The sequence below is a fragment of the Chlamydotis macqueenii genome, chromosome 3, assembly GCF_036417535.1.
Source record: "Chlamydotis macqueenii isolate bChlMac1 chromosome 3, bChlMac1.mat, whole genome shotgun sequence".
In the NCBI taxonomy this organism is placed as follows: Eukaryota; Metazoa; Chordata; class Aves; order Otidiformes; family Otididae; genus Chlamydotis; species Chlamydotis macqueenii.
In genome coordinates this window covers 78,513,011-78,539,851 of record NC_141558.1, presented here as the reverse complement: position 1 = coordinate 78,539,851, position 26,841 = coordinate 78,513,011, and the positions used below count along the sequence as shown (strand labels likewise).

Genomic DNA, 26,841 nt, shown 5'->3' with positions numbered 1-26,841 from the left:
TGCAGCATTTGACTGTCTCCCCGTGCCGTCCCCATGGCTTGTCCCAGCTCCTCTAGAGCGCTGAAGCTGGCACCCTTTTCCCAGGACGCCTGTATACAAGTGACCCTCTGTTACGATCTCTGAAGCTGTGTGGAGGCCTGCATCCGCAGCCAGGTGCTGATAAATGCTACGGAAACACAGACCAGAATGATAACTTCTTACCCGAATGGCTGACGCCTTTGATACAAGCCAACTGACAGGTTCTCAGCAGACCTAAACAGACCGGCACTGCACGTTTCATGCCCGAAGACAGCAGTGTTTCACAGTAAACGAGCTCCACTGCAGTCCTCCAGGCACGCGTGGGCCGGGCCGCAGCCGGCGAGGAGGCGGGAGCGGGGCCGGCCGCCTCCCCTCGGAGAAGCCGAGCCTCAGCCCCGAAGGCTCGGCGGGGCCGGCGCAGGCCGCGGGCTTGGCGCCGCCCGGCGGCCGGGAAAGGGCAGGCAGGGGCGGGGAGCTCCGTCCGTCTCCGCCCCGCTCCCGCCCGCCCTCCGCGGGGGGCGGCCGCAGCTCGTAAAGGGGCGGGCGGGGCCGTGGCCGGGTGTTGTGTGGAGTCGTGGGGGCGTCTTGGCCCGGAGCTGTTGCCCGAGCCGGGGCCTCGCCGGCCCGCCGCGGGGCTGGAGCCTCAGCTCGGCCTGCGGCTGCTGCTGCCGCTCCGGGCGGCGGAGCCCTCCTCAGGTAAGGGGGGGGGGGGGGGTGGGTCCCCTCCTCTGCTCCCCTCCTCTGCTCCCCTTCCCCCTCAGTCCCGCGTCGGTGAGAGCAGCCGAGGTCCGACCCTGGCCCTAGTCTTGTCCCCGGCCCGGGTAGCCTCGAGCCGTCGGCCCCGGGGCCTCCGTACCCGTCGCGGCCGGGCAGGACTCGCCTCCTCCCGGCAGCTGCCGGCGGAGCCCGGCCGCCTCCTTGCCCCGAGCCCGCCCCGGCGGTCTGAAGCGCGCTCGGTGGCCGCTGCCCGGCCCGCACCGAGGGCCCGGCGTGCGGCAGCTGCGGTGCCCGGTGCGGGTTGTCCCGCTGCTGGGTGCCCGCCCGTCTTCCGCGGGGAAACCTCTCCCGTCCTCTCTTTCCTCGCAGGGAGGCGGCGGGCGGGGTCTGCGGGGGAGCCGCTCCCAGGCCGATGCTGCTGCCGGCGTGGGAAATGTGTCTCTATGGGGCCCTCGCCGTGGGCTCTCACCTCTATGCGTTCTACGAAGCGCACCGAATGTCTCAAAGTAAGTCTGCGATGTGGGCACGCGTGCTCCTGCAGCCCGTGGCTGGTGGGGCTGTGGGCTTGACTGGTTCTCTCTGGGTTGGTTTCTGCTTTGCTGCTCTCTAAGGGAGCGCCTGTGCTCTTTCTGTCTGCAAACCGGCCCTGTGCGAGGAAGCAGTAGCCAGGTGCCTGCTGAACAGGCAGCTTTTCCCAAGGCTTTTCTGTCTCCGTTGCTGGGAAGAAGGCCTTTGGAAATGATGTCCTGGCACTTGGCTCTTGGGGAAGAGATGAGGGAGATCTCTGAAGTTCAGCTACTCAAAAGGGGGAAGTGCAGGAATTGGCTCTGACTTTGTTTTATTTTTTTTCCTGGCTTGTCTTGAACCTTCTTGCCTGCACCGCCTTGGAGGTGGGTGGTTCAGAAGCAGCTGTGCCTCCTGATGGTGCTTGCTGGGCATTGAACCTGGAGAGGCCCCCGGGCAGGTGGGTGCTGCCCTCCCTGGAGCTCTGGGGTCCTGTACTGGGTTGTCTGTGCAGCTTTGGGGCGAGCTTGTTTCTAAATACCCACCTGTGCTCTGTGTAACCTCTTGGTAGCCGCTGTAGCGGCTTGGTTTTGGTTCAATGGGGCTGTGTAGTGCAGAGGAGAGGTGGGTTTTAAACAATTTAAATACAATCTGTAAATGAAAAGAAGCTGTGTTCTGACACACTGATGTTTTAAAGGAAGTGAAGGTGGTATTATCTAATAAAGCTGTAGCTTTTTAGAGATACTTGCGTATTGTGTCTTGTTAGGCTTTAATCAGCTAAGTGTTCTACATTAATGACCCTATCTGACTCTCAAAAGTGCTTAACGGAAGGGCAGGAGTGCCAGAAAGCCACTTGTAGGGCAGTAAAGGAAGTGCTGGGTAAATGGGCACAGGGGCTGTGCACCCACATGTACAGCACATCTTTTGTGGAGATGGCATGGGTACAGGCTCTGGAGGCAGCTTCTCTGAGCAGCTTTGTCATGCTCTGGCTATAGTGGTCACTGTCAGGTCTATGTGTCCCTTCTCCTCTGGTGGGAGGCACCAGGCAGCCCTGAAAGACAGGAAACAAGGATTAGTGCAGGTCCTGTGTGATGAAAGGTTGGTTGCTACCTGCTGCTGCCCCTGTTGCAAGGGGGGGAATCAAAGCACAGGTTCTGGGTAATTCAGTGACTTTGCCTTTGCTGCAGGGCAGAGCCCTGGCCCAGTCAGCAGCTTGCCTGGCGAGCAGTGACATGGTGATGTATCCTTTCCCGTCTCCAAGTGTCCCCATCAGTGGAGGCAATGTGGGAATGTGTTGCTGGTGAGCAGCAGAGGCCATATCCCTGACTCCCTGCTCTGGCTGCTGTATCTTCAACAAAAGTTTGTTCTTCTCTGCAGAGTATGAAGCTGCAATGGACAGAAGGTTTGGGCTGGAACCAGGGACTTTCTTTTGGGGCCTTAAAAAGGTAGGATGGGTGACTGGCACCAGCATCTTTTATTCTGTGGCAGTAATGCTAACATCATGTCTCCGTACGCTTTGTTCACCTGAGCTTCTGATTTAGCTGCAGAAGTTTGTAGTAACTCTGAAGATTTGGATATTCATAGTTAATTTTAGTCTGCTTATTTCTAATGAAGAAGAGGAACTTGCAAGGAGCGTCTAGCTCTGAGAATCATAACCAATGTTTTGTTTCTTTTCTTCATCCCTGGCCTACATGTTTCTTCTTCGTTATGTCACTTAATAACCTTCTATTTTACTGTTTGGCCGTAAAAGCCGTGATCACCTTTGTTTCCTGCAGCTTTTTTTTGTGTCACTGAATTGTTTGGATAATGCTTAACATCAGTGAACACACATTTCACTCTTGGTTGGCCTGTAGTCCAGCATAAAGGAGAACAGATTTTTTGAGGCATAAGGTCTTAAAGAAACATGACTGATCTTAAATACTAGTAAAAAAAACTAGCACTCCTCTACCCCAAACAAAAAAAACCCAAACAGTTCCTGTCCTGTAAGAACATGCTTTTATGGCCAGATGCACATATTGACCAATTCCCTTGATGTTCCAGGACCCCATGGACTTTGAGTGGAGCTACTGGATTGAATGGGGAAGGGAGCGTATACTGTGGCTTCTGGCTGGTCATCTTCTGGTATCACAAGTGTCCAGGCTTTTGGTGGAGAAGGTATGTATGGATTTTTTTTTTTTTTCTCACAGCAGGGAGTTTCTGTGGGTTTCACTTTACTCTGGGCATGGGTAACTTGGCACTGAGGCTACTGAGTGTGGGAAATACTATTCTGTGAGTGTGTTTGTAATAATGCGCAGGTGAGAGCAGGTGGATCATTTGTTTTAGGTCTGTGCTTGGGGACTTCAGCCTCCAACCCCTGAAGGTCTGTGCTTTGTTGTGAACCATTAACTAGTGTCATTTGACCCGTACACAAATGAAGTGTGTAGTTATTCTTTTCCAGATTGTAAAGTGATGACAGCTTGAGTTTTGTCATGATTGTGGGAAATGACTGACATGTGCTGTTACACCTGCTAGTTTGGGGAGACAAAGAAGTTATTTATGCTCTCTGCCAGATCAGGGAGGCTCTGGATTTCATACAGGTTGCTACAGAAACCCCTTCCCTTTGATCTTTATGGATACAGTTGGGTTTCCCTATATTGTTTCATATGTGTTCTTAACCTTGTTGACTGTGTTTGTTTCTACTATACACCCTGTGTATAATAGCACAGATACTGCTTTTTTTTTTTGCTTTAGAAATAATCAAACTAAATTGTTCTTTTTTCTTTTTCTAACAGTATAAGCCATGGTGCTTGATGGTTTATGGAATGGCTGCCTGCTGGTTGTTACTGGGAATCAAGGGTTTTGCTGTCATTTTGTTGCATACAACTATTTCATTTGCTGTGGCTCAGTTTCAGCTATCAGTCCTGACATGGTTGTGCTCCCTTATCCTGCTATCCACTTTACGCATACCAGCTGTAGAAGAAGCAAAGGTAATGTGAGAAGGACGAATTAAGCATCACATTAAATATGGTGGTGTTTGTCACTATGGCACTATCTTTTCAACAGAGTGCTATCCCTTTGGTTGATGTAAACAGAGATTGGCTTGAAAAACCTTAGGCAGTAGAGCTGAAGTGACTCATGCTAGAGTTTCTCCAGTTAGAAAAGTCATATTTCTCAATTATGCTGCTGGTGCATTGAGATGAAAGTATGTGCCTTAATGTGTAAGTGGTATTCAGCTGAGTATGATAATACTTTACTAGTCCTCTAGTAAACATTTCTTATTCATTGGAGCTGTAATCAAAAACCAAAATTAATCTGAGCTCATATCCAGGAGTTGCTTAGTTGAGCCTGACCGTACTTTATTGGTGGCTGCAGACTTCTGCATGGGAAGTGGAACTGTTTCTCATCTCATGAGACCCCACCTGGAGTACTGCATCCAGCTCTGGAGCCCCCAACAAAAGAAGGATGTGGACTTGTTGGAGTGAGTCCAGAGGAGGGCCATGAAGACAATAAGAGGGCTGGAGCACCTCTCCTGTGAGGACAGGCTGAGAGAGTTGGGGCTGTTCAGCCTCGAGAAGAGGAGACTTTGGGGAGACCTTATTAGCAGCCTTCCTGTACCTAAAGGGGGCTTATAAGAAAGATGGGGAGAAACTCTTCAGCAGGGCCTGTTGTGATAGGACAAGGGGTAGTGGTTTTAAACTAGAAGGAGCTAGATTCAGACTAGCTGGAGGGGGCTCTGAGCAACCTGATCTAGTTGAAGATGTCCCTGTTCCTTCCAGGGAGGTTGGACTAGATGACCTTTAAAGGTCCCTTCCATCCAATGCAAACTGTTCTATGATTCTCCAGCACTTTGATTTGTACCAAATGAGTTGCTCACAACTCATTGGTGCAAGCTCAGTTTTGCTCTTTCTCAAAGTGCTTTTGCTGTGCCCTTCCAGTTTTAAAGAAACTGCTGCTCAGTTTTGAGGAAGTGTCTTTGTTGCATTTACTTGGACTAAGGGGAAAAATTGGGCATATACTATAAGACTTGTCCTAATGTTCAGAGGGAGGACATAGGGGAGATGAGCAGGTAGGGTCTCTTCATGTGATGTAGAGGCTTGTATCTTGCTGAAAGAAGGAAAGGGCCCACTGTAATACAAAGGTAATCATCCAAACTATGTTTACTGATCTTCCAAGTTTGTTTTTTTTTTTTTTGGCGATTGTCTTTTGGTTGTTGGAAATGGGTGTGACAGGGAGTGTCAAAAACTTGATAAAGGCTCAGTAACATCCTTCTAGTCTCAGGTTTTTTCAGGAGTGACTGATTCTCTTCAGATCTGAACTGCAGCTTTGGCTTCAGCCCTAGCAGTCCATCAGCTGTCAGTAGGGTTGCCAGCTGGTTTGAATCACTGGACTAAATCTGAGGGAGATAATGGCATTCCTGTAAGAAAAGCTCTCCTGCTGTCATAATTCTTCACAACCTCGCATGCCTCTGAAATCAAACTATTGTCTCTTTTATCATGGTTGCAGTAGCTCTGGAGGCCCTTTCTCCATCAACGGCCAGTGCTTGTTCATGCTGTTCGGATGCTTGTTCCAGCTGCTGTTAGCTTTAGTTGCTTCATGCTACTGGTGACCCTGAAAGTTAGGATCTGGGTGCACATCACTGTCCTACCATATAGAAAACACAGCATTGCACCATCGTGATCTGGTTTTTGTTTTGTCTTGCAGAGAAAGTGGTATGACACTGAAAATGAGTATTATTTGCTGCTCTTCACTGTGTCTGTCCGCTGCCTCTTCTGCACCAGCTTCAGCCTGGAGTACTGCTGGCATAGACCTGCCCAGAAGTCATCCCACTCATTCCTGTGGATGCTGGCATATGTGTTTTATTATCCCACATTCCACAATGGGCCCCTTATGAACTTTGATGAATTCAGTATGCAGGTAATAGTGTTTTTAAGATCACACAGTTACAGATTTTCAGTGCATCTGTGTATCAAGTGAATTGTGTGAAGAACTATTCAAGTGGATGGTGATTGCTTTTAGCTGTCAAGTCTAGACACAGACCCTGTATGGGCAAAAAGGCCAGGAGGCCAGCATGGATGAGCAAGGAGCTCCTGGACCAACTGAAAGTAAAAAAGGAGGCCTATAGAGGGTGGAAATGGAGACAGGTAGCCTGGGAGGACTACAAAGAGGCTGCACGAGTGGCCAGGGATAAGGTAAGGAAGGCCAAAGCCCTGGCAGAACTGAATCTGGCCAGGGATATAAAATGCAACAAGAGCAGCTTTTATAGGTACGTAGGGGACAAAAGAAAGTCCAGGAAAAATGTAGGCCCCCTCCGGAAGGGAACTGGCATCCTGGTTACCCAGGACATGGAGAAGGCTGAGGTACTCAATGACTTTTTTGCCTCAGTCTTCACCGGCAAGAGCTCTTGTCTCACCACCCAAGCTGTAGAAGGTGCAAGCAGGGACTGCGAGGATGAAGAACTGCCCATTGTACTCGAAGAGCAGGTTCAGGATCATCTGAGGAACCTAACGGTGCACAAGTCCATGGGACCTGATGAGATCCATCTGCAGGTCCTCAGGGAACTGGCAGATGAAGTTGCCAAGCCACTGGCTAACGTATTTGAGAAGTCGTGGCGGTCTGGTGAGGTCCCCGATGACTGGAAGAGAGGGAACATAACCCCAATTTTTAAAAAGGGGAATAAGGAGGACCCGGGTAACTATGGGCCGGTCAGCCTCACCTCTGTGCCTGGCAAGGTCATGGAGCAGATTCTCCTGGAAACCATGCTAAGGCACATGGAGAGCAAGGAGGTGGTTGGTGACAGCCAATATGGCTTCACCAAGGGCAGATCGTGCTTGACCAATTTGGTGGCCTTCTATGATGGGGTGACAGCATCGGTGGACAAGGGACGAGTAACTGACATCTTCCTGGACTTGTGCAAAGCTTTTGACACTGTCCCGCATGACATCCTTCTCTCTAAACTAGAGAGACATGGGTTTGATGGACGGACCACTCGGTGGATAAGGAGTTGGCTGGATGGCTGCACTCAGAGAGTGGTGGTCAACGGCTCAGTGTCCATGTGGAGGCCAGTCATGAGTGGCCTCCCTCAGGGGTCTGTGCTGGGCCCAGCCCTGTTCAGCATCTTTGTCGGTGACATGGACAGTGGGATAGAGTGCACCCTCAGCAAGTTCACCGATGACACCAAGTTGTGTGGTGCTGTCGACATGCTGGAAGGGAGGGATGCCATCCAGAGGGACCTTGACAGGCTGGAGAGGTGGGCCCCTGCCAACCTCATGAATTTCAACCAGGCCAAGTGCAAGGTCCTGCACCTGAGTCATGGCAATCCCAGGCACACATACAGGCTGGGTGGGGAATGGATTGAGAGCAGCGCTGAGGAGAAGGACTTGGGAGTGCTGGTGGACGAGAAGCTCAACATGAGCAGGCAATGCGCCCTTGCGGCCCAGAAGGCCAACCGCATCCTGGGCTGCATCAAGAGGAGTGTGGCCAGCAGGTCGAGGGAGGTGATTCTGCCCCTCTACTCTGCCCTGGTGAGACCCCACCTGGAGTACTGTGCCCAGTTCTGGAGCCCCCAACACAAGAAGAACATGGACCTGTTGGAGAAGGTCCAGAGGAGGGCCACGAAGATGATAAGAGGGCTGGAGCCCCTCTCTTATGAGGACAGGCTGAGAGAGTTGGGGCTGTTCAGCCTGGAGAAGAGGAGGCTCCAGGGAGACCTTATAGCAGTCTTCCAGTACCTCAAGGGGGCCTATGAGAAAGATGGGGAGAGGCTGTTTAGTAGGGCCTGTTGCAATAGGACAAGGGGTAATGGTTTTAAAATAGAAGGAGGTAGATTTAGATTGGAAATTAGGAAAATTTTTTTTACGATGCGAGTTATAGAACACTGGAACAGGTTCCCCAGAGAGGTGGTGGAGGCCCCATCCCTGGAAACATTCAAGGCCAGGCTGGATGAGGCTCTGAGCAACCTGATCTAGTTGGGGATGTCCCTGCTCCTTGCAGGGGGGTTGGACTGGATGACCTTTGAAGGTCCCTTCCAACCCGAATCATTCTATGATTCTACTTTGAGGAATAGATTAAAACATGATTGGTTGTTCCCCCCCCGCCCCCCCATCTTGAGCTATTTTAATACCCATCATGAGAGGATGTTAGACAACTTCATCCAGATTTCCTTGATGCTCTTTTAATTGTGTGTTTCATAATGTAGTTTACAGGTAAGCCTGAGTTTCTATTTATTTTCTAGTTACCCACTCAACAAAACGTGATAACAACAAGACTTTAAAGAAGATGATGTTCCTAATGTTAGTTTGTATCTATTGTCCTTTACTCTGTAAGTGTTGAAGGATGCTGCATGCAAAAGGGAAGGCTGTAATTGGAAACTAGTCTTGGGTATTCACGCTTGTATGGCAGCCATGGCATAATACTGAACTCACGTAAGGCTGGTTGCTAACATTGAGAATATATTTAGTCAAAATATATTGTAAAAATAAGTCTTTATATCTAGTGCTTGGGTGGAGAGAGGTTGATTAGACTCCAATGTTAGAGAAGGTGGAAAGAAAGCAAAATAGTTTTTGAAGGCTGGATGATTAATCTTCTCTATCAGACTCTGATCTATGTTTCCTTCTGAAATTTTTCTCTCAATGAGGTACTTCAGGGGAAAAAAAAAGACCCTACAGAAAAGGAGTTTTTATTCTTGCATATTTTGACTTCAGTAAAAGCATCTATAACAGATTCTGTAATATTTTTCCTCCTTACTAGTGATTTGAAGGATTTCAGTTTTTACTTAGTCTTCTTAGACATTAAGGATTGTTTGGGTGTCTAAAGCAATCTTTCATATAACTTTGAAAGTATCAATTAATGTTACTGGAATGTGAAGACTGACAACTGAATGTAGAATTGGGAATTTGACAATGTCCTGGATATCAACTTTAAGATAAATAGTTCTCCCAGAGTTCTTCTACTTTACAGGATGTTTTTTTTTGTCTGACATGAGATTCATCCCTTCAACCAGGGAGCCCGTGACACATGTCATTACATTTGGATAGTTCTCATAATTTCAGCATGCAGCTGCTGGAGTGGATTTTTGTTTTCCTCTCCTCCATCAGGTAGAATGAAGTTAGGTTTTCAGCAGCAACTGGCTATGAACTCTGAAACAGATTTCAGAGTCACAGAAAGCTGCTGGCTTGTATTGGGAATTCCTGAAGACTCCAGTCTTCCCTCATGTTGGTGTGAAAACAGACAACGATTTACTTGGAACACTTCTCTTCAAGCTTTATTTAGCAAGCTGAGCAGCTCCTTTAATGTGAAGGACCTGCCTATCTTACTGAATGTTTTTCCTAGTGCCTTGCACAGGCTACTTTTCAACCCTGCTTCTACATGACATGCTTTATTGCTTTCCTTATTTTCTTGCACGTTGTACAAAAGTTAAATCGCCACCTGTGATGTCTATAGCTAATATCACTGGGGGATAAAGTGGATAAGCGGACATTTCAAACCATAAAACTGCTGTTTCAGTTTATGTATAGAAGCCTAGGTATTGCTTGCTTCTGATTATATTTGGAAATTTTCCTTTGAAGCCACAGCAAATAGCCTGGGCTTTGTGAAAGTGAAAACTGACGTTCTGGTGGACCCCTGAGTGACAAGTCCTATGCTCGTTTGTCTTCAGTAGCTTTGGAATATGCAAGGCTGAATGTTTTTATCCTGGGCTGGATGTTGTAGGAAAAGTCCACATAGACTTCCATAGAAATGGAGGTAATTTATTTTCTTACTGTTTGTTGTTTTGTTAAATTCCACCTATATTCCTGTACTAGTAGAGGGAGATGATTTTTTTTTTCTTTTTTTCTTCAAGGAGTTTCAGAAGATATATGAGACTCTAGGTTGAGAGCAGCTTGGGCATGGCTGGTAGGAAAAATTGTATGGGGTCTTGATTGAAACTGAGCTCGACTGATATGGCTCAGAAAAGACGTGTGCAATACCACCTGTATTCTTGGTGCGAGGAGAAAAAGGAAGATTAAGAATGGGATGCCTGTATTTGCAGTAGGTTCTCATTTAAATATGCATGGATCTGTTTGGTCAAAGCCATTGAGAAGATGAAAGAAACTGAACAACTTCAGTGCATTTCTTGTTGGTATTTGCTGCAGTGCATTGTCAGAGCTCTTACCTGACCAGTGGATATTGCCTTGATGGGTGAGGTTGAAAAAGGGTTTTGAAGTTAGTGGTGCCCGGCAGTAGATTTATTGCTGCTATCAGAAAGACCACCTACAGAACCCCTTAATTGAAGTTGAGACTGAGATGAGGACTCCTGCTGAGCACACTGGAAAGCTGATGTCCTAGAACTACTGTATCGCTCAGTGAACTGGCAATTGGCATCCATTGCCAGGTGAAAATGAGAGACACTTCTACTTCATCAATGGCCTGGCTGAATTTCTGGGTTGAAGCAGCAGCAGTTCTAGCCACAGGTTTGAAGGCCTGTTGTGCAAATCTCTGATTAAATGGTTGCCTCCAAGCTTTCATCTAGCTGGTACAAATGAACCTTCAAAATTAGTTTCCTGCTTCATTTGTAAGTGAGCAGAACTAACAGCATGTTAGCTGTACTCTGTGTATGCAATGATGATGGGATTTTGTTTGTGCAGATGAGTTGTTTGCTTATCTTGTACATGCATTTTTGGTGGTCAGAGACTGAAGACGGGAATGTTGTGCACACAAAGGTAAATGTGGAAAACATGACTAAATTGTTAGGCAAGCCTCTGTTTCTGTTTGATCATATCCTCTTCTTACTGCAGGAAGAAGGTAAAATAATAGTATACCAATGTATTTACTATAGTGAGCAGCGTAAGAGTTTGGGGCATTTTGAGAAGGCTATGAACTGCAAACTCAGTCTTGTCTGATATTTAACTTGCACTTAACTGCCGTTTGCTCAGCATGTCATATAGGTCTTGCTGACCTTCGCAGTGTTACAGGAGGATGATGAAGAACTGTCCTCAAATAATCAATCCCATGCAGCTGGTAGAAGTTGGAAGTATTTTAAGAGCCAGTAGTCATGGTTTCTGTGTTTGTTAGGGCTGCTTCTTGGAAAACCTTCTCCTTCATAACTGTAGCTTCTTTGAACTTTTTTTATCTCTAGAGGTTGATCAAGTTACAGGAATCTTAAAGTCTCATTTCTGAATTCTGTTCAGATTAACAGCACTCAGCCTTTTCTACAACAGTTTGGTGCAGTGTACATTCATGTTTAGCCTATTGTTAATTTCTGCTGCTTACTGAGATTGAGAATGGAGAGACCAGTCTGCCTCAAGAGCATGTCAGGAATTTCCAAATGCTGTAGTCAAATGGTCCCCTTAGTTATAGTAATGAATAGCAAATGAAATTTTTAAAAAAAGTTCTCTGAGTATTTGAGTAAAACAGTCAGTTATGTGCCATAATAACCTCTTTGGGTTTCTTCTTTAGATGCGGAGACAAGAAGCCTTCAGTTTGAAGACTAATCTCAGCATCTTAATTGTGGGCATAATTCGTATTTTCTTCTGGTGGTGTCTGGCTGAGCTGATGATTCACCTCATGTATGTCCATGCTCTCTATACCAGTGCTCCACCTTTGGAAGCTGCGTCATACTGGGCTTTGGGTGAGTCTACAAACGATAGCAGAAATCTTCCTTCTCCCCTTACTTCAAGAACCAGTCTACTTCTCTTTTGTGTCTGTCTGTAGGTACTTATGAATAGTACATTATGACCACTCACTGTCAGAAAGGTGGTCTATAGACTGTTAATATAACATGTAGATCCTCTAAGAAGCTTACAGTTGAACTTACTGATCTGCTTCCTAAATTAAATATTCTGGTTTTTTTATTCTAAAGTATATGTCTAAACTTTGTCTAAATTTTATTTAAATAAATTATATTTATTTAAATAAATTATTTAAATACATTTTATTTAAATAAATTTATAATGTCTAAACTTTGGTCTCCAAGTCATAGAAGTGGACACTTCAACCAAAAAAGTTTGTTTAGGGATGGAGGAGTTAAAGTGCTTCTCGTCCTTTATTGATCATCTTCTGTGTTTGATGTTTCTAGTTTGTATTCGTGTTGAAAGGTAAAATGACAGTACTCATGAAAAGAGCAGAGGAAGGTATTGCAAACAAGGTGGCCTGAAAGTAGCAATCAGTGCCTATCAGCAATGTTGTCCTGTTTGCCTCTTCTGCCCCTTCCCCAGCTCCCTGGTATTTCATTAAAATGCTTAATTTGGAGAGGTGGGGGGGAATGAGTGCAGATGAATGTAGCATAAAGTGGCAAGAGCTTTTAGTGCTGGTATGTAGGTAGTTGTAGACTAACCCATAAGCCACTAGCATATGTGATTGGTTTGATTTTTCCACTGTCCTATGTGTATCACAAGGGAGGAGGAACAAAAGCAGAGAAACCCCAGGTGTTAAAACTGGGTTCTAAAAAAGCCTTAGTGATTGTTGAATTGAAGGAGATGCCTCTTACTGTACCAGCAAGTACCAGAATCAATGCACACGCTGGTATGGTCCTGTCAAGTATTTATTGGAGATCGTGTGATGAGCAGCGTGTGGTGGAGGACACCTGTGTGCTGGACTCTGGTCAGTAGAGGGCAATGTGTGCTCTGACTCTCTGTGTATGTATGTGCGTATAAATACACACTTAATATCTGTTTCAATATATAATTTTTCTATATAAAAAAAAAGCAAGAGCAGATAGCAGAAAGTGAGAGGTTTTCCTCCATGGTTCATTCTACTCACTATTTAGAAAGTGGATTCTGAGTTTTCATCTTCTTTTGTAAATGTCAATTCATTGATTAATTAAATCTGTTAGCTCCCAGTGTTGTCTGTATGTCTGAAAAAGTTTTGCTGTGTTACTGAGCATGTGGAACCTGGAAAGTGCTGGCCACTGGATAAGGCAGACAAGGCTATGGAATTAGAGGTGAAATATTTCAGCTTTGGTGTTACTGGCAGATTCTTCCCTCCCTTCAAGGCTACCAATGTTGGTTTTTTAAAAAAAAGAGGGCTGGGGAAAGTTACTTTCCAAACAATAGCTAAGTAGACTGTATATTTATTTGAAATCAAGTATCCTAAGAATTGCATTTTGAACAGATGATTAGAAGAGGCTAAAATGCCTCAAATGATGAAAGTCAGCGTTAAAGGAAGTCTGGACTGTAAAGCTGCCTGATTAAAATATGATTATTTGAATTGAAATAAGTCCCCTCTGATGACCGTGCTTTTAGAAGAGGTATGTTCAAAGTGTTAACCCTACTATCTTTGAGCTTTGTCTTTGTAGTAATGAAAGCGGATGTTTAAATTTTATAGTACAAATGAGACTTTGAGGCAGAAGTTTGTAACTTCTTAAAATGTTTTATCCCAATGCTTATACAGGTCTCCTTAGATGGAAACCAGTGACAGGCCACTGTTGTGATTTGTTTTAGGGAGCCACTGATGTATGAGTAAGGGTACTGGTAGTGGTTTTTCTATTGATCCTTTCCAGGTCTCTATGGATCTTATCATGCTTCTACACCAGTGCTTGTACAGAGCCAAACACTCCCCTCTTATTTTGCATTCTGTGTTACTAAAACCGATTATATCAGATAACTGAGTCTTGAGACAAAGGAAGGAGCTCGTCGAGGGTTAACCATGTGGTATCTTAGCCTTTCTGCACTGTTGGGTTTTTTGTTCATTGTTTCCCACTTACACCAGCTTCAAAGCAGCATAGAGCATCTACTTACACATGTAATGTGGGTAGGTGAAGCCTATCTCTTGAGTAAACAATGATGTAGTGCATGCTTTGCTGCGTTATTAGTGTACTATGTACTTCTGTAATTGAAGTATCTTTGCAATCTCTTTAATTGCTGTTATGTGCAGGTTACATTTGTAACTGGCAAGCTTCAGGAGCATTAACTGGATGATAAGAGTGTTGGGAATTGTAAGCAGAAGACTGAAGACAGTCTATGTGTAGTTCATGTAAAGGTAGAACCTTCAGTTCTCTCCCAGCCACTCCTATTTTACTTGATTACCCCTCTCCGTATGTTTTGTAACTTCTGCCTGGCAGCTGCCAATTTTTCCATTTTTTCCCATGTTGAATATTTTTAGCTGGATCTCTGTCCATGATATGAGAAGCTGGTTGCTTCCACATCTTGCATATTCTCTATAATAGACAACTATTATGGATCTGTTTTCAGAGTATCCCCTCCCCTGCTCAATACAGCAACTCACATATGCCACATAGATGTCATAATTCTTTCTACCACATATTCCTCCTCACATTTGTTTCCTTTAGCATTCTGTCCATACCTCTTTACATTGCAGCAAACTGTGGCTGTGATACTGGAGACCAAATGCCATGGGCATTAACAAAAAACTGCATCATATGGGTCTGCAGAAAGTGTAATTTCATGCTGAGTACGCAGATGTATTGTGTTTCCTCAGTGTCTTGTGTTTAGTAGAAAGAATAATCTTCAAGAGGAAATGTCAGTCTCTAGTATGGAGGAAGAAGAGGTAGTGAGAGAGAGCTTTGGGTAGAGGTGCTTTTAGATATCCAAATAACTATTTTGGGTAATTATAGGTATAAATGATTTCCAGTCATCACTCATAGCTCCAGCCCCCACAGAGACTTTATTCTTCTCTGTATAGGGCAGTAAGAATCTTGTTCCCTGCCTGGATGTTGGGGGAGGCATTTGTACTCTCCAGATAGTATGAAATAGGGAACACAAAATCCATGTGAAATCCTGCTCTTGGTTCTTCAGTGACCCTTGTACTGGCCTGTGTATTCCTTCAGTTACAGGATCTCCAGTGGCACCCCACTGTCCCAGCAGAAGATGTTACTGCTCTCCAAGACCCACCAGGCATAATGAGCACCTGACAGCAGTGTTAAGGGTTGCTCATGGACTGGGCTTTGCTCTCCTCTGAATGGCTCGTTTCTCAGAACTGCTTATCCTGACACCTATGTCCTCACAGCAAACTTTGCAGAGATGGATTTGAAGACAATGTTCATCTTCTGTGGAAGGAATTATGTGAAAAGCTGGGTGATAGCAAGCAATATGGTTTTCCAGTGGCCAAATATTAGGTCCCACGTCAGGAACAGAATGAAGAATAAAATAGGCCTGTATCTACAGCATTTGGTTGAACTGTGTGTACCCATTTGCCATATATGTATGGCCCTTCAGTTTGTGGGAGGGATGTTGAAGGCTGAACACAGAATTAATGTAAAGATGTCAACGGGGCAGTGCTGTTATTTATTTATCCTAGGAAGTCGTTTGGAGAATGATAGTATTTTCTAGAATTCACAAATACTTCTATCTATGAATAGTTAGCCATTGGCATATTGAACAATACCAAGACATTTGTGTGTGTTTAACTTGGAGCACCAAATGCAGTGCTTACAGCAATTCTGTGTTTCTGTCAGTGGTGCATGTCATTCTGGTAGCATCAGACAGATTGTCTGAAAGAACTGGGCACTTTCAGAATTAATGATGCAGCAGGAAGACCTGTATTTCATGGTAATGGAAACCCTGATAATTCATTCTTCTCAGTTTTTAAAATTAATTTGGATCAATTTGCTGCCTTTGTTTTATACTGTGAAATGAAGATTTGCAGGCACTGACTATAAAAACACTATGGATTCCAGTGATCTGGTATGCTGCAGTCCGCCAGGATACTAGAAGAATAACCACACTGGACCAGATTAGAGGTTCATCTGCACTAGTGGGTAATATTTGGACATGCTATGTAATGAAGCATAGGAAAAGAAATAAATAAAGGGCAGGTAGATTGGTGATCCTTTCCAACATATGTTCTTCAGGCTTCTGTAGCTGAATGACAAGTTCACTAACTTATACTGTAGCAGGGAGCTCAACAGCATCAGTGGAAAGATCCTAAATTGAAGTAAGTGATTTATTTTTTTTCTTCACTGTGATGACTTAGAGTATCAGTGGTAAATTCTCACTGGTGAGGTACATTCTGTTATGTAGAAACTGGAATAGATGTTGAGTGTTGCTGATTCACAGAGGTTCAAAACACACTACCTATATTTTCTGTATGAGGCTTCACGTTTAGCCTGGTGATTCAGCAGCATTTACTCATCTCTGCTCATCTAAACAGAGCTTCATGTCAGTCTCACAAGGTATAGGGAATGATGAAAGACACAAATCTGTATGAAAATGTATTGTCTAATACAATTGTTGCACTAGATTAAACCAGGATACTAATAAATATTGTAATTGTGAAAATATATTTGATTAGGCATCTGTATGTATGTGCTCGGTCAGAGATGTATGTCTCATGTAGAGACCTACATCTGAGATATGTGCATGTATGATACAATGTTGTGAGTGGTCTGTAGTTTTAATGTATTGGCCTTAACCATGTGCCATTTGTTTGTTATAGTGAAGCATACACAAGTTAGTGTCAATTAGCTATCATTGTTGTAATTATTGACTAGACTCTAGTACTCCAAAAGAGTATTTATTTTCACTTGAGCAGCATGTCAGTCAAACTAAATGATATGATCTGTGCAAAGGTGGAGTCACCTGGTTTAATCTGTAATTGGTGATTTCATGGTTTGATTTATTAGAAGAAGAAATAATAGAGTTCCTCTTTTAAAGTGAGACCTACAGAGGTGTCCGTGTGAGTTGGATATAGGGGGCTGGTTTTGACGTGTTGCAATTATTTTTCTAATAAACCTGTAAATAGGAAATGGATTTTTGAGTTAATTTTAAGAAGCATGCAGTGTTTTGCTATTGGAATTAGCATGTCTGTGTATCTGGCTAAATGATGATGAAATACTAAGAGTAATCTGAGTTGTGGTTTTTTGTTCCCCCCCCCCCCATCCTGCAAGATAATAAGAAGAATCTGGTAACATATTTGGCATCTTGATGTCAGTTTTGAAAACTGGAAATACAAACATAAATCAGAAAGCTTAGTAAGACTTAATTCTCTAAAACATTGAGTAATTCACTGCTTTATAGAAAGAAGTGGTGGGGGAAAGCTAAATTTTTATAAGCTTTCCTGCGGGCTAAACTTCCAGATAGTATTGGCAATTAACCTACTTCTATGACTACTTTTGTTACTCATGTGATAAATGTTGATTTAGAGTTCTTTTCTGCAAGTATTTACTAAGGAACATAATGCCTACTGGATATGTTTTGGGAGTATTCAAGGTAACTGTCTTTAAGGCCTGTCTGTCCTTAAAAAAAACTTCTAGTTTTCTTTTAAGTAACCTGAAAGACCTGTCTATGCCTTGACCAGGAGTCCCTTGCAGCTCTGTTTAGTCTTGTTTAAGTAACTTCACTTTAGGATAGTCTCACAGAATAATTTTGTGTTGGAAGAGACCTTTAAAGGTCATCTAGTCCAACACCCCTGCAAGGAGCAGGGACATCTCCAACTAGAGCAGGCTGCTCAGAGTCCTGTCCAGCCTGGCCTTGAATGTTTCCATGGACTTTGTCGGAAAAGAACCACTTAGCCTTCAGGTCAAACATTGTGGTATGTACTTTCCTGCAACTGGTTCATATGTTTTAGGATTTTTCTTGCTTCTTAGTTGCTACTGGAAGGCTAGGATATGATGCTGAGTCCCTGTAGTATTTTTTTCTTTCATCGTTGCTTTTGATTTTGTGAGCCAGTGCCTCTTTCAAAGCACTGCCGAACAGCAGTGAAAATCACTATTGAGCAATATAAGCCTAGTTATTAATTGCACTGTTTTTCTGTTCAAATAATGAAATTAGGGTGCTTTGTTTCTTATACAATGCTTTTTTTTTTTTTTTTTCAATGACTAGACAGGAGTAACAGAACTGAGTTGTCACTTTTTGTGTTAATTCAGGTTAGTGTAGGAGGTATGAGTGGGGGGTTAGCCCTGACCGGGGGGATAGGAGAGCACAGCGTGACATCCATGGGACTGCTGGCAACAGCTGCAGAGCTCTGCTTACCTGGCAGCTTGTCCCAAGTTGACTTGGCAGTGTGGTAGTCATATGTTCAAATGAAAGCTTCCCCCAGCATGAGGTGTATCCTCCTGCTGTGATCAATACTAGAGTAAGATGATCATAGTAGATCCAGTCTTTGGGCTCTTGTCAGGGACTAAGTGTCCTGCTGTGAAGAAAATACTGTAGCCCAGTATGTAAAGCTTGTCAATACCCATGCTCCTATTTATTAATGGAGCTGGATTCTCCTGGTGCATCTTATGATCGTTGGCATTATTGCTGAGATGTATCTGTAGCCTATCTGCCCAGTGCAGACCCATATTCTTTCACAGATATTTTAGTTTGAGGGAATCTCTGCATTTTTTTTTTTCTGTAGGAAGAAGCATGTAAACAAATAAGAGGGTAAATTGACTCCTCTAGCTTGATATTTTGAATTTGACTATATGGCTCCAAATTCTGAACTGCTTTTTAAATGTCTGTTTCCCATTAGACTTGTGCCATGTGTCAATAATCCTTTTGAAATATGACTGCATATTTATCTCTATGTGTTTTCTAGTTGTACCTGCCCTGGTGCTTGACAGAAACAAGCACCTAGTCATTAGTGCCAGAGGGTCAATGTAGCTATGAAAAGGGTAAAGTTGTGCTGTTGTGCTCATAATAAAACTGCCTGCTAAGTTACAATTTTTGACCATGAGTTTTGGTGATGGTTTATGGACAGAAAAATGCCAAGTGTGATTTTCTAATACTTGAATCCAAATCTTCTGTTGCTTGCTTATGAAAATATTCTGTTTGATTAAGTTCTGTCAAAAAAGGTTTGGCAGAGTGATGAGAATATTAAAACTTGAAAATAAAATTCTGAACATTTTAATTATTCTTGAAACAGAACTCTATAAAACTTCTGAAATGCAGTTTTGCAGAAGGTAAAGATTTGAAGGTCTATAAATATGTTTTTAAAGCGTAGGAAAACTTAGAATGTTTTAAGTGTTGCAAGATGATAAAGTGAAAATATCAATTTATGTAAAAGTCAGTTTATCTGGGACTTCAAACAGCTTGACTATTGAAGTGCATAGGTTTAAAATTATATGGATATGTTAACTCAATTTTTTTAAATCACTTAACATGTTTCAATTAAAAAAAATAACCTTGACTCTGAATCCTTTGAATTAATTTATTCTGGGGGAAAGATAACACTTTTGCAATACTTTTCCCTTAGGTGTTGTTTTTATATACACCTGATATAACTTGTTTCCAATTTAAGATAATACCTGTGTGCAAGTTCATTTTAAGCTTTAAATCTAACACTAGAGAACAAATTATGTGATGTTAATGAATTTGAGAAATCTAGCATTGATCTTAAATTTCTTTTTTTTATTTCATGTTTTTAAATCAGATAAAGCAGTGTACTTCTGGCTGCTTTGGGCTGTAATGGAGCAAATGCCAAGCAGCTGGAATGTCTCAGGTGTGCAGGAAGGTTTAAAGCCTGTGCCTGAAGCCAATGCAGCCCAGCTGTTGTGTGGCTGTGAGTCTTGCCCTAAGTTTCCCATATGTGGCCAGAACTCTCCCACAGCTGGGATGAGTTGAAGACCAATGAGAACTTAATCTATGTATTTTGGCAGGGAACTTCATGCTGCTGGTATTGTGAGTCTTAAATTACCACACACAGAGTGGCCAGTGTGTGCCAGGTACTGATTGGTGGTATATCTACATTTATTTAAGATACCAGTACTGGTGAGCTGTCTGCTAGTTAACAGTAATGACAGCTTAGGTGCATGTTATTACAGATAGTGAAAATGGTTCCCCCCCACCCCCCCAAAAAAAACCCAACAAACTTCCATATTAAACTTCGTATATGAGAACTCTGTATCTTTCATCATTGTATTTTAAGTCAACTATATTGATTTCTCAGGTCTCAAGAAGGTGATAGCCTGTGTCTCTAAATCTGTTTTTCTGTCATGTGCAGCCAAAGCATTTTGAATTTTACCAGTGCAAAGACAGCTGTGGTCTTCATAATTGGTTTGTGTGGGTGTTAGCATTCAGCTCTCCAATGAGATTTGTCAGAAAAGAAATGAGAAACTGAATGAGATGGGAATTAAAGCAGATAGTTGGCTGTATAGATGATTTAGCAGTAATCTAATGTGTAGCTAATTGGCTGGTATCCAAATTGTGCTTCTGATTGTTTGTTTTCCTCTGGGGAAGAATGTCATTGAATACTAGATGACTGCTTCCCTGAAGGAAAATATCATAAGCTTCATGTCTAGGTATTTCATTTTAACATCCAATTTTTATCTTGTATGGCACAACTGTTTCTTATGTCATGCATGTGAATCACGGCATTAAAACTAAAGATGTTAGCGTGTAGCAGCAAAATCCTGGCCATGTGTAGGCCAGCAGGAGTTTTGCAATTTACATTTAGTGCCAGAATTTCGCCCTATGATGTTATGTATTAGATTAATTTTTAATGTTTAACTTTTGATTGTCATTCATAGTATACCCATTAGTCAGCAGAACGCAGAAAGGATCCTTTGCCAAAAGAAAAAAAGCAGGTGGTTTAGATGTTCATGGAGTGAGACTGAAAACTTAGTCTCCAAGGAAAGTCTGCTGGAAGGTTTTAAAACTACATTAAATATTTAAAGTACTCCAGTCAAATCACAAGTTAGTTAATATCAATGAGGGAAAGCAGAACACTAGAAAGGAAGGAGAAATAACAATTGCATTTTGTAATTATTTTTACTCTTCCAGATTATAATTTACTGTCCCTCCTTTGGGATTAGATTTTACTTATTGTCAATGGTCAGTCAGATGGAAAAGTTTACCAAAGTTGGTGGAACTCTTGGGAGTGAACTTTCACCAGTTTCTGTAAAGGTGTTTGCCTCTGCTTTTTACTGATTCTTTTTTGAAGATTATTACTTGTGTGAGTATTAACTCTGAGAATAGCCAGTATGATTTTTCATCTCACACCTGTGCAAGATGCTGCATTTTGTGCCATACCCAAGGGTTAAGCTGTGAGTAAACATGGTGCCAAAATTTCTCCTTTGTTACAAATCAGGTAACTAAAGCACCTTAAGGAGACCTCTGTCCTGTGGATTTAAAATCTGAAGTATGCCTTCAGCATTATGTGAAGTGGAGTTGCAGTGTTCCACGCCTCAGCTGCAGAAGGGATCTTGTAGCGGGTGCTTTGGGGAGCACAGTCTGATGGTGCATGGGATGTTTGTGGAGCTGTCAGGATAAGCTGCAAAGTTTATACCTATTCTGGAGAAAAAAGTGAAGCATGGTTAGTTGGTTTTTTTTGGTTTTTTTTTTTTTTTTTTGCGAAGATAAATGTGTTGTCCCTGTGGTAAATGTTCATTGCTTAGATCAGTATGTTCTGATTTTTAGCTCAACATAAGTCAGTATTTGTTTGTCATAGCAATCAATCCCACAGTACAAAGATTTTTTTGGAAGTGGAACTACAGATGCTTGCTTACGGTTTCATATTGGAATGATGGTACTATTTTGTGTGTCTGTAAAGCCGTAATTGCATGTGCTTATGTGTCCTATAGCTGTTGCAAAAGTAGGTATTGTATATCCCATGAACCAATGATGCTTGCTTTAGTTCTTTGAATAATGGCTATTTGGAAGTAATCAGTATTAACAGGTTTTAAAAGTATTTCAGGACTTGTTTAAAGTATTTTTTTTTTTTTTTCTTCTAGGTGGCCTGGCTTTAGCTCAAGTACAATTTTTTTATGTGAAATACCTGGTTCTGTATGGTGTTCCTGCCCTCCTCCTTCAAATGGATGGACTAAAACCTCCAGCTCTGCCTTGCTGTGTGAGCCTCATGCACAGTTTCACTAAAATGTGGAGGTTAGTCATTATTGCTTTTCAGATAGTTTATTACTGATACATGGCAGACAACGTGTCAGAAGATACATGTGTGTTCATGGTCACATGCACACTTCCTTTCATGTCATCGTGCTTTTTCTGACTCCCATGATTTATCTTTTGCACTTTCTAAATTAACTTCAGTTTGGTTACTTTTTTTTTCACACTGCAGATGGTAGGGGCAAGCATCCCTTTCAGCATTTTAATCCTCTTAATTATTAGAATTAGACTTAGCTTACTTTAGCTTCATTGACATTATTTTTTCCAGATATCTATTAAATGATTAAGTTTTTGGTCTTGGTCTAAACATCACATTTCAGCAAGATATTCTTCCAGAGAAAGAAAATAAATGCTTGGTTAATCACTGACGAAATCTGTAGGTAAACACTTTAATGTGTACAGTTATGCAATAGAGAATCTTTAACACATTAAAAATACTATGAAAAAATGTAATTGTTTATAATGTAGGATGAATTTCTGGATCTTTTTTGCTTTTAAAGAGTTTCAAGACAATATTTCACAAAAAAAGTATGGCTTGAATCTTATGCTTGCTTTAAATTGGTGTTCACTGAAGTATTTTCCTGGAAAACTGTCTGCCTGGTGGATTCTTCTTGCTATTTAGCCCGTGTAGCAATTAATTGACTTGACTTCTCCCCTCTCTTGTTTTCCTCTGCATATGTCTAGTTCCTCCAGTCTGTAGGAAGTTGATTTAGACTAAGTGATTTAGACTTGTCAGTTCTTAGTGCAGAGACTTCTCTTGCATTGTATTAATGCACAATGGTGCATACACTGTTTTGGTCTCCAACTGTTTTGCAATATGAATAAAGCTTTCTCATTTTAGTCATAAAAAACAGTGGGCCAGCTATTAGCAGAGTTTCATTGGATGATATTTTAATTTTGATTTTAACTTTAAGCTAATTGTAAGAAGAAGGCTTTATGGTTTATAATAGTTGACAACTGTAGATATGTAATATTCAAAGAAATGCATCAGAAATAGAGTGCAGAAAACAGATGAACTGTTAAAAATTACTTGAGCTACTAGCAAATACCTTGATTTAAATTCTCTTCAAGAGTTTAAAGTGAACTTATGACCTACAGAGTTAATACAGAAATCTGTAATTTTTACCAGGTACTCTCCTGAGAGCAGCATCTCTTGGCCTGCTAGCCCTTGCAAGCAGAGTTGCAAGGAGTGGTGTGGTGGTGTTTTTTCCTCCTCTCCCAGTTATTCCAGGGAATGTGTGTATTGCTCTGGAGGTGCCAAATGAAACTGAACTTCAACCCAAATACTAATGACAGTGCTATGCCAAGTAGTTCTAACAGATGATGAAAAGGTACTCTCTGCCTGCAAAGATGTGTGGTGTATCACAGTAAAAACATTAAGTATTCCTAAAAATATTTATAACACCTTATAAGAAAATAGAAACTGCTGTCTAAGCAGAAAGCTTTTTTTTTTTTTAGCAAAAGGAAAAAGTGTGAAATATTTACTATTTGCCCAAGTATTTAATTCATTTATGTATCAAACATTCACTGCCAGCAATAATTGTCTCATAGAGGGGATTTGTTTCTTTGCTTTGAAGGTTGAAAAAATCTGTTCATGTACAGCTGATTTGATTTCTTACTATCCACATGGCTTTAAGAGTAGAATTTCCTATGGCTGCTAGTGAATTATGGGTCTGTCGTAGTTCAGCCCCAACGGGGACCAGACTACGCAGTCTCTCTCTCACTCCCCCCACTCTCCGAGAGAATAGGAGATAATTTCACAATTATCTGAAAAATCTTCAAGTAACTTGCCCTCTGAATCCCTGAATTATGATGCCCTCATGCCTTTACAGTTAAACTCTTTAATCACTACTACCCAGAGGCTTTGCAGTCTTTTAATGTGTTTTGATATGTTATATAGGAACGTCAGTGTTTAAAGTGGGAGTAGCCTTTTTTCCTAACCTGTGTGGCTGTCTGAACAGGACAGGAAGCATGGAAATAATGTGTTTAGCATAAAAGCTGGCAAAAAAACGGTGAAAGCAAATAGCCTGTGTTGTGAAGCATTATGAACTGTGACACTGCTTCCTTAAAGTGCAAAATATTTTTTGTGGTTTGCAAATACGTGGACTTTAAAGTGAATGTTCCTAACAACTTTATCAGAGTGGGTCAAATTTAAATGTTAATAACACAGTGCCTAGTTTTAAGCTGGTACGGTGAGAAGATTTGTACCAGATTCAGGTTTCATAAAACAGTAGCCTGGTAAAGCTTATTAAATGCTCTTAGGGGCAGGTTGGGAAATGGAGCGGGGTAGAATGAGCCAGATGACATGGAGTGCACCACTGTTATCTGCTGACTGGTGTCGGGGAGGCTGCTTGGAAAAGAAGTGCTTGTGTGTGCATGGCTCGCTCTTACCCTTGCTGGTGTCTGCTTTAGGGTACTCTCGAAGGACCTAGTCTTGCTATTTCTGTCTCAAAGCTATTTGCAGTGCAGGTTTTGAAGGACAGAAAGTAGCATGAAGAGAGAGACAATATGATTTGGATCAATATTGGGACCTGTGCTGTTTAACATATTTGTTGGACAGTAGAATTGAGTACACCCCCAGCAAGTTTGCTGATGACACTGAGCTATGGGGTGTGATCAACATGCCTGAGGGACAGGATACCATCCAGGGGGACCTTGACAGACTTGAGAGGTGGGCCTGTGTGAACCTCATGAAGTTGAACAAGGCCAAGTGCAAGATTCTTCACATGGGTTGGGGCAATCCCAGGCACAAATACAGATTGGGTGGAGAATGGATTGAAAGCAGCCCTGAGGAGAAGGACTTGGTTGATAAGAAGCTCAACATGAGCCAGCGATGTGTGCTTGCAGCCTGGAACGCCAGCCACATCCTGGGCTGCATCAAAAGAAGCATGGTCAGCAGTTCCAGGGAGGTGATTCTCCCTATCTGCTCTCATGAGACCCCACCTGGAGTACTGTGTCTAGCTCTGGGAACCCCAGTGTAAGAAGGGCATGGACCTATTGGAGTGAGTCCAGAGGAGGGCCACGAAGATGAGAGGGCTGGAGCACCTCTCCTATGAGGACAGGCTGAGAGAGTTGGGGCTGTTCTGCCTGGAGAAGAGGAGGCTCTGGGGAGACTTTATAGCGCTCTTCCAGTATGTAAAGGAGATTCTACAAGAAAATGGAGGAGGGGCTTTTGACAAGGGCAGGTAGTGATAGGGCACAGGGTAATGGCTTTACACTGGAAGAGGGTAGGTTTAGATTAGACATAAGGAAGAAATTCTTTACTGTGAGGTTGGTGAGGCACTAGAAGAGGTTGCCCAGAGAAGTTGTGAATGCTGCATCCCTGGAAGTGTTCAAGGCCAGACTGGATGGGTCTTTGACCTGGTCTAGTGGAAGGTGTTTCTGCCCAGGGCAGGGGGGTGGAACTAGATGATCTTTAAGGTCTCTTCCAACCGGGATGATTTTTGGGAGATGCAAGTATGCTACTAAGGAGTCTTCGACCACCATGAGGTGTCCTTTGAGCATGACAAAGCTTTTGATCTGATACAGCCAGACCAGTGTCACTTATAATCAATACATGCTGACATAATTCACTATGTGATAAAGCAAGTGGAACAGCTTTCAATCAGGAAGGTAAGAAAGATAGAACAGTGTGTCTAAAATTTCTCTACAGCTGAGCAGGTATTAGAAAAACAAATCAGGTACTCTGCCTCCCTGTTTATGATAACAAAAAATAAACCAAACTGTGTCCATTCAAACTTAAAAATAAAAGGCTTTAATTAAAAGGGAGTTATTGGCTTTATAGTAGATCCTACCTAATTTGCATTTTAATCAAGACAATCTCTTGAGTAAAAATTAGCAGTCTTGTTTACTGTTGCAAGACACATACAGGTGTTGAATGTGTTACTGTGGTTTCATTTTACCAGAATATCATTATCTTGCTAAATAGGCAGCTGCATATCTAATAAATGCATGATAAATGTATTACTGTTCAAAAGCTTGATTGTACTGTGAAATGGAGATTCAGAGCTCCTGATTTCCAGATAGGGCAGTAGCTCAGTGACACACCAACACAGTTTTAATGTCTGCTCTATCTTAAGTCATGAGGAATTAGAACTTGTTTTCTGTTACCAAAGTTAAAAGCAAGGTAATGAATCGTGCAAGAGCAACCTATGTTATTGTAAACTTGTAAATGCTTTTAAAGAATTGGTTAAGGCTGATGTCTGCCATGCGGCTTCTCAGGAGGGGAGTGAATTGTGTAGTGCAACTGGAAAAAGTTGTGCTACTAATAAAACTTGTGCATTAGTTCAATATGGAAAAAACATCCTAGTGGAGGAGTAAGGGTGTGGAAACTACAGAAACAATAGATAGCATGCAACTAAATCCTGTATCAATTTTGACATATTGGTGGATGCCTCCAGCAATATATTCCACAAAGAAACTTGTTTGTAAATTAGGACAACTTTTAGCACAGATGTTGTTCATGGAAAAAAGTAATGCTTCCATTTTTGTTTCCACACTACGTTACATGCTGCTGTTGGGCACATGGATCAGCTGTGTTTTGACATGCTATGGGAACAGCATGACATAAGAAACCAGCTATCTCTGGTCGTAGATTGATACGAGATGTGCTGAAGCACAACTACTGTTCTGTCTTTCCACCTTAAAATTTGCAAATTCCTTAGTATCTTATCCCAAAATAATTTGGAGACAAGTGTGTTGGGGACGAAATGTGCTAAAAAGTTCTGTCTTAGCAAGGGTAGAGGTCCTTCAGGAAGGCAGTAAGAGGTAGTATTTGAAAGGTAGATTTCACAGGAAATAGAATTTAATCACAAGTAAAGAAAATTGAGTTTAAGGAATGCTGCCAGGTAAAAGTAAAATAATGCAATGATGG

General features: G+C 42.4%; 1 protein-coding gene across 2 annotated transcripts in view; it reads left to right on the top strand.

Moving 5' to 3' along the window:
* The first annotated feature begins 613 nt into the window (after window positions 1–613).
* HHAT (hedgehog acyltransferase) overlaps window positions 614–26,841 on the top strand; it is a 157,917-nt gene continuing 131,689 nt past the window's right edge. Inside the window, exons 1-8 of one of the 2 annotated variants that reach the window (XM_086744281.1) lie at window positions 614–714; window positions 1,105–1,241; window positions 2,617–2,684; window positions 3,280–3,393; window positions 4,011–4,205; window positions 5,920–6,132; window positions 11,650–11,821; window positions 21,800–21,950. In XM_086744281.1, the coding sequence (XP_086600407.1) occupies window positions 1,148–1,241; window positions 2,617–2,684; window positions 3,280–3,393; window positions 4,011–4,205; window positions 5,920–6,132; window positions 11,650–11,821; window positions 21,800–21,950 (1,007 nt within the window). In that variant the 5' untranslated portion in view covers window positions 614–714; window positions 1,105–1,147. Of the gene's footprint in view, window positions 715–1,104; window positions 1,242–1,618; window positions 1,700–2,616; window positions 2,685–3,279; window positions 3,394–4,010; window positions 4,206–5,919; window positions 6,133–11,649; window positions 11,822–21,799; window positions 21,951–26,841 lie in introns of those variants that run through there. The other variant, XM_086744282.1, reaches the window with a different exon arrangement.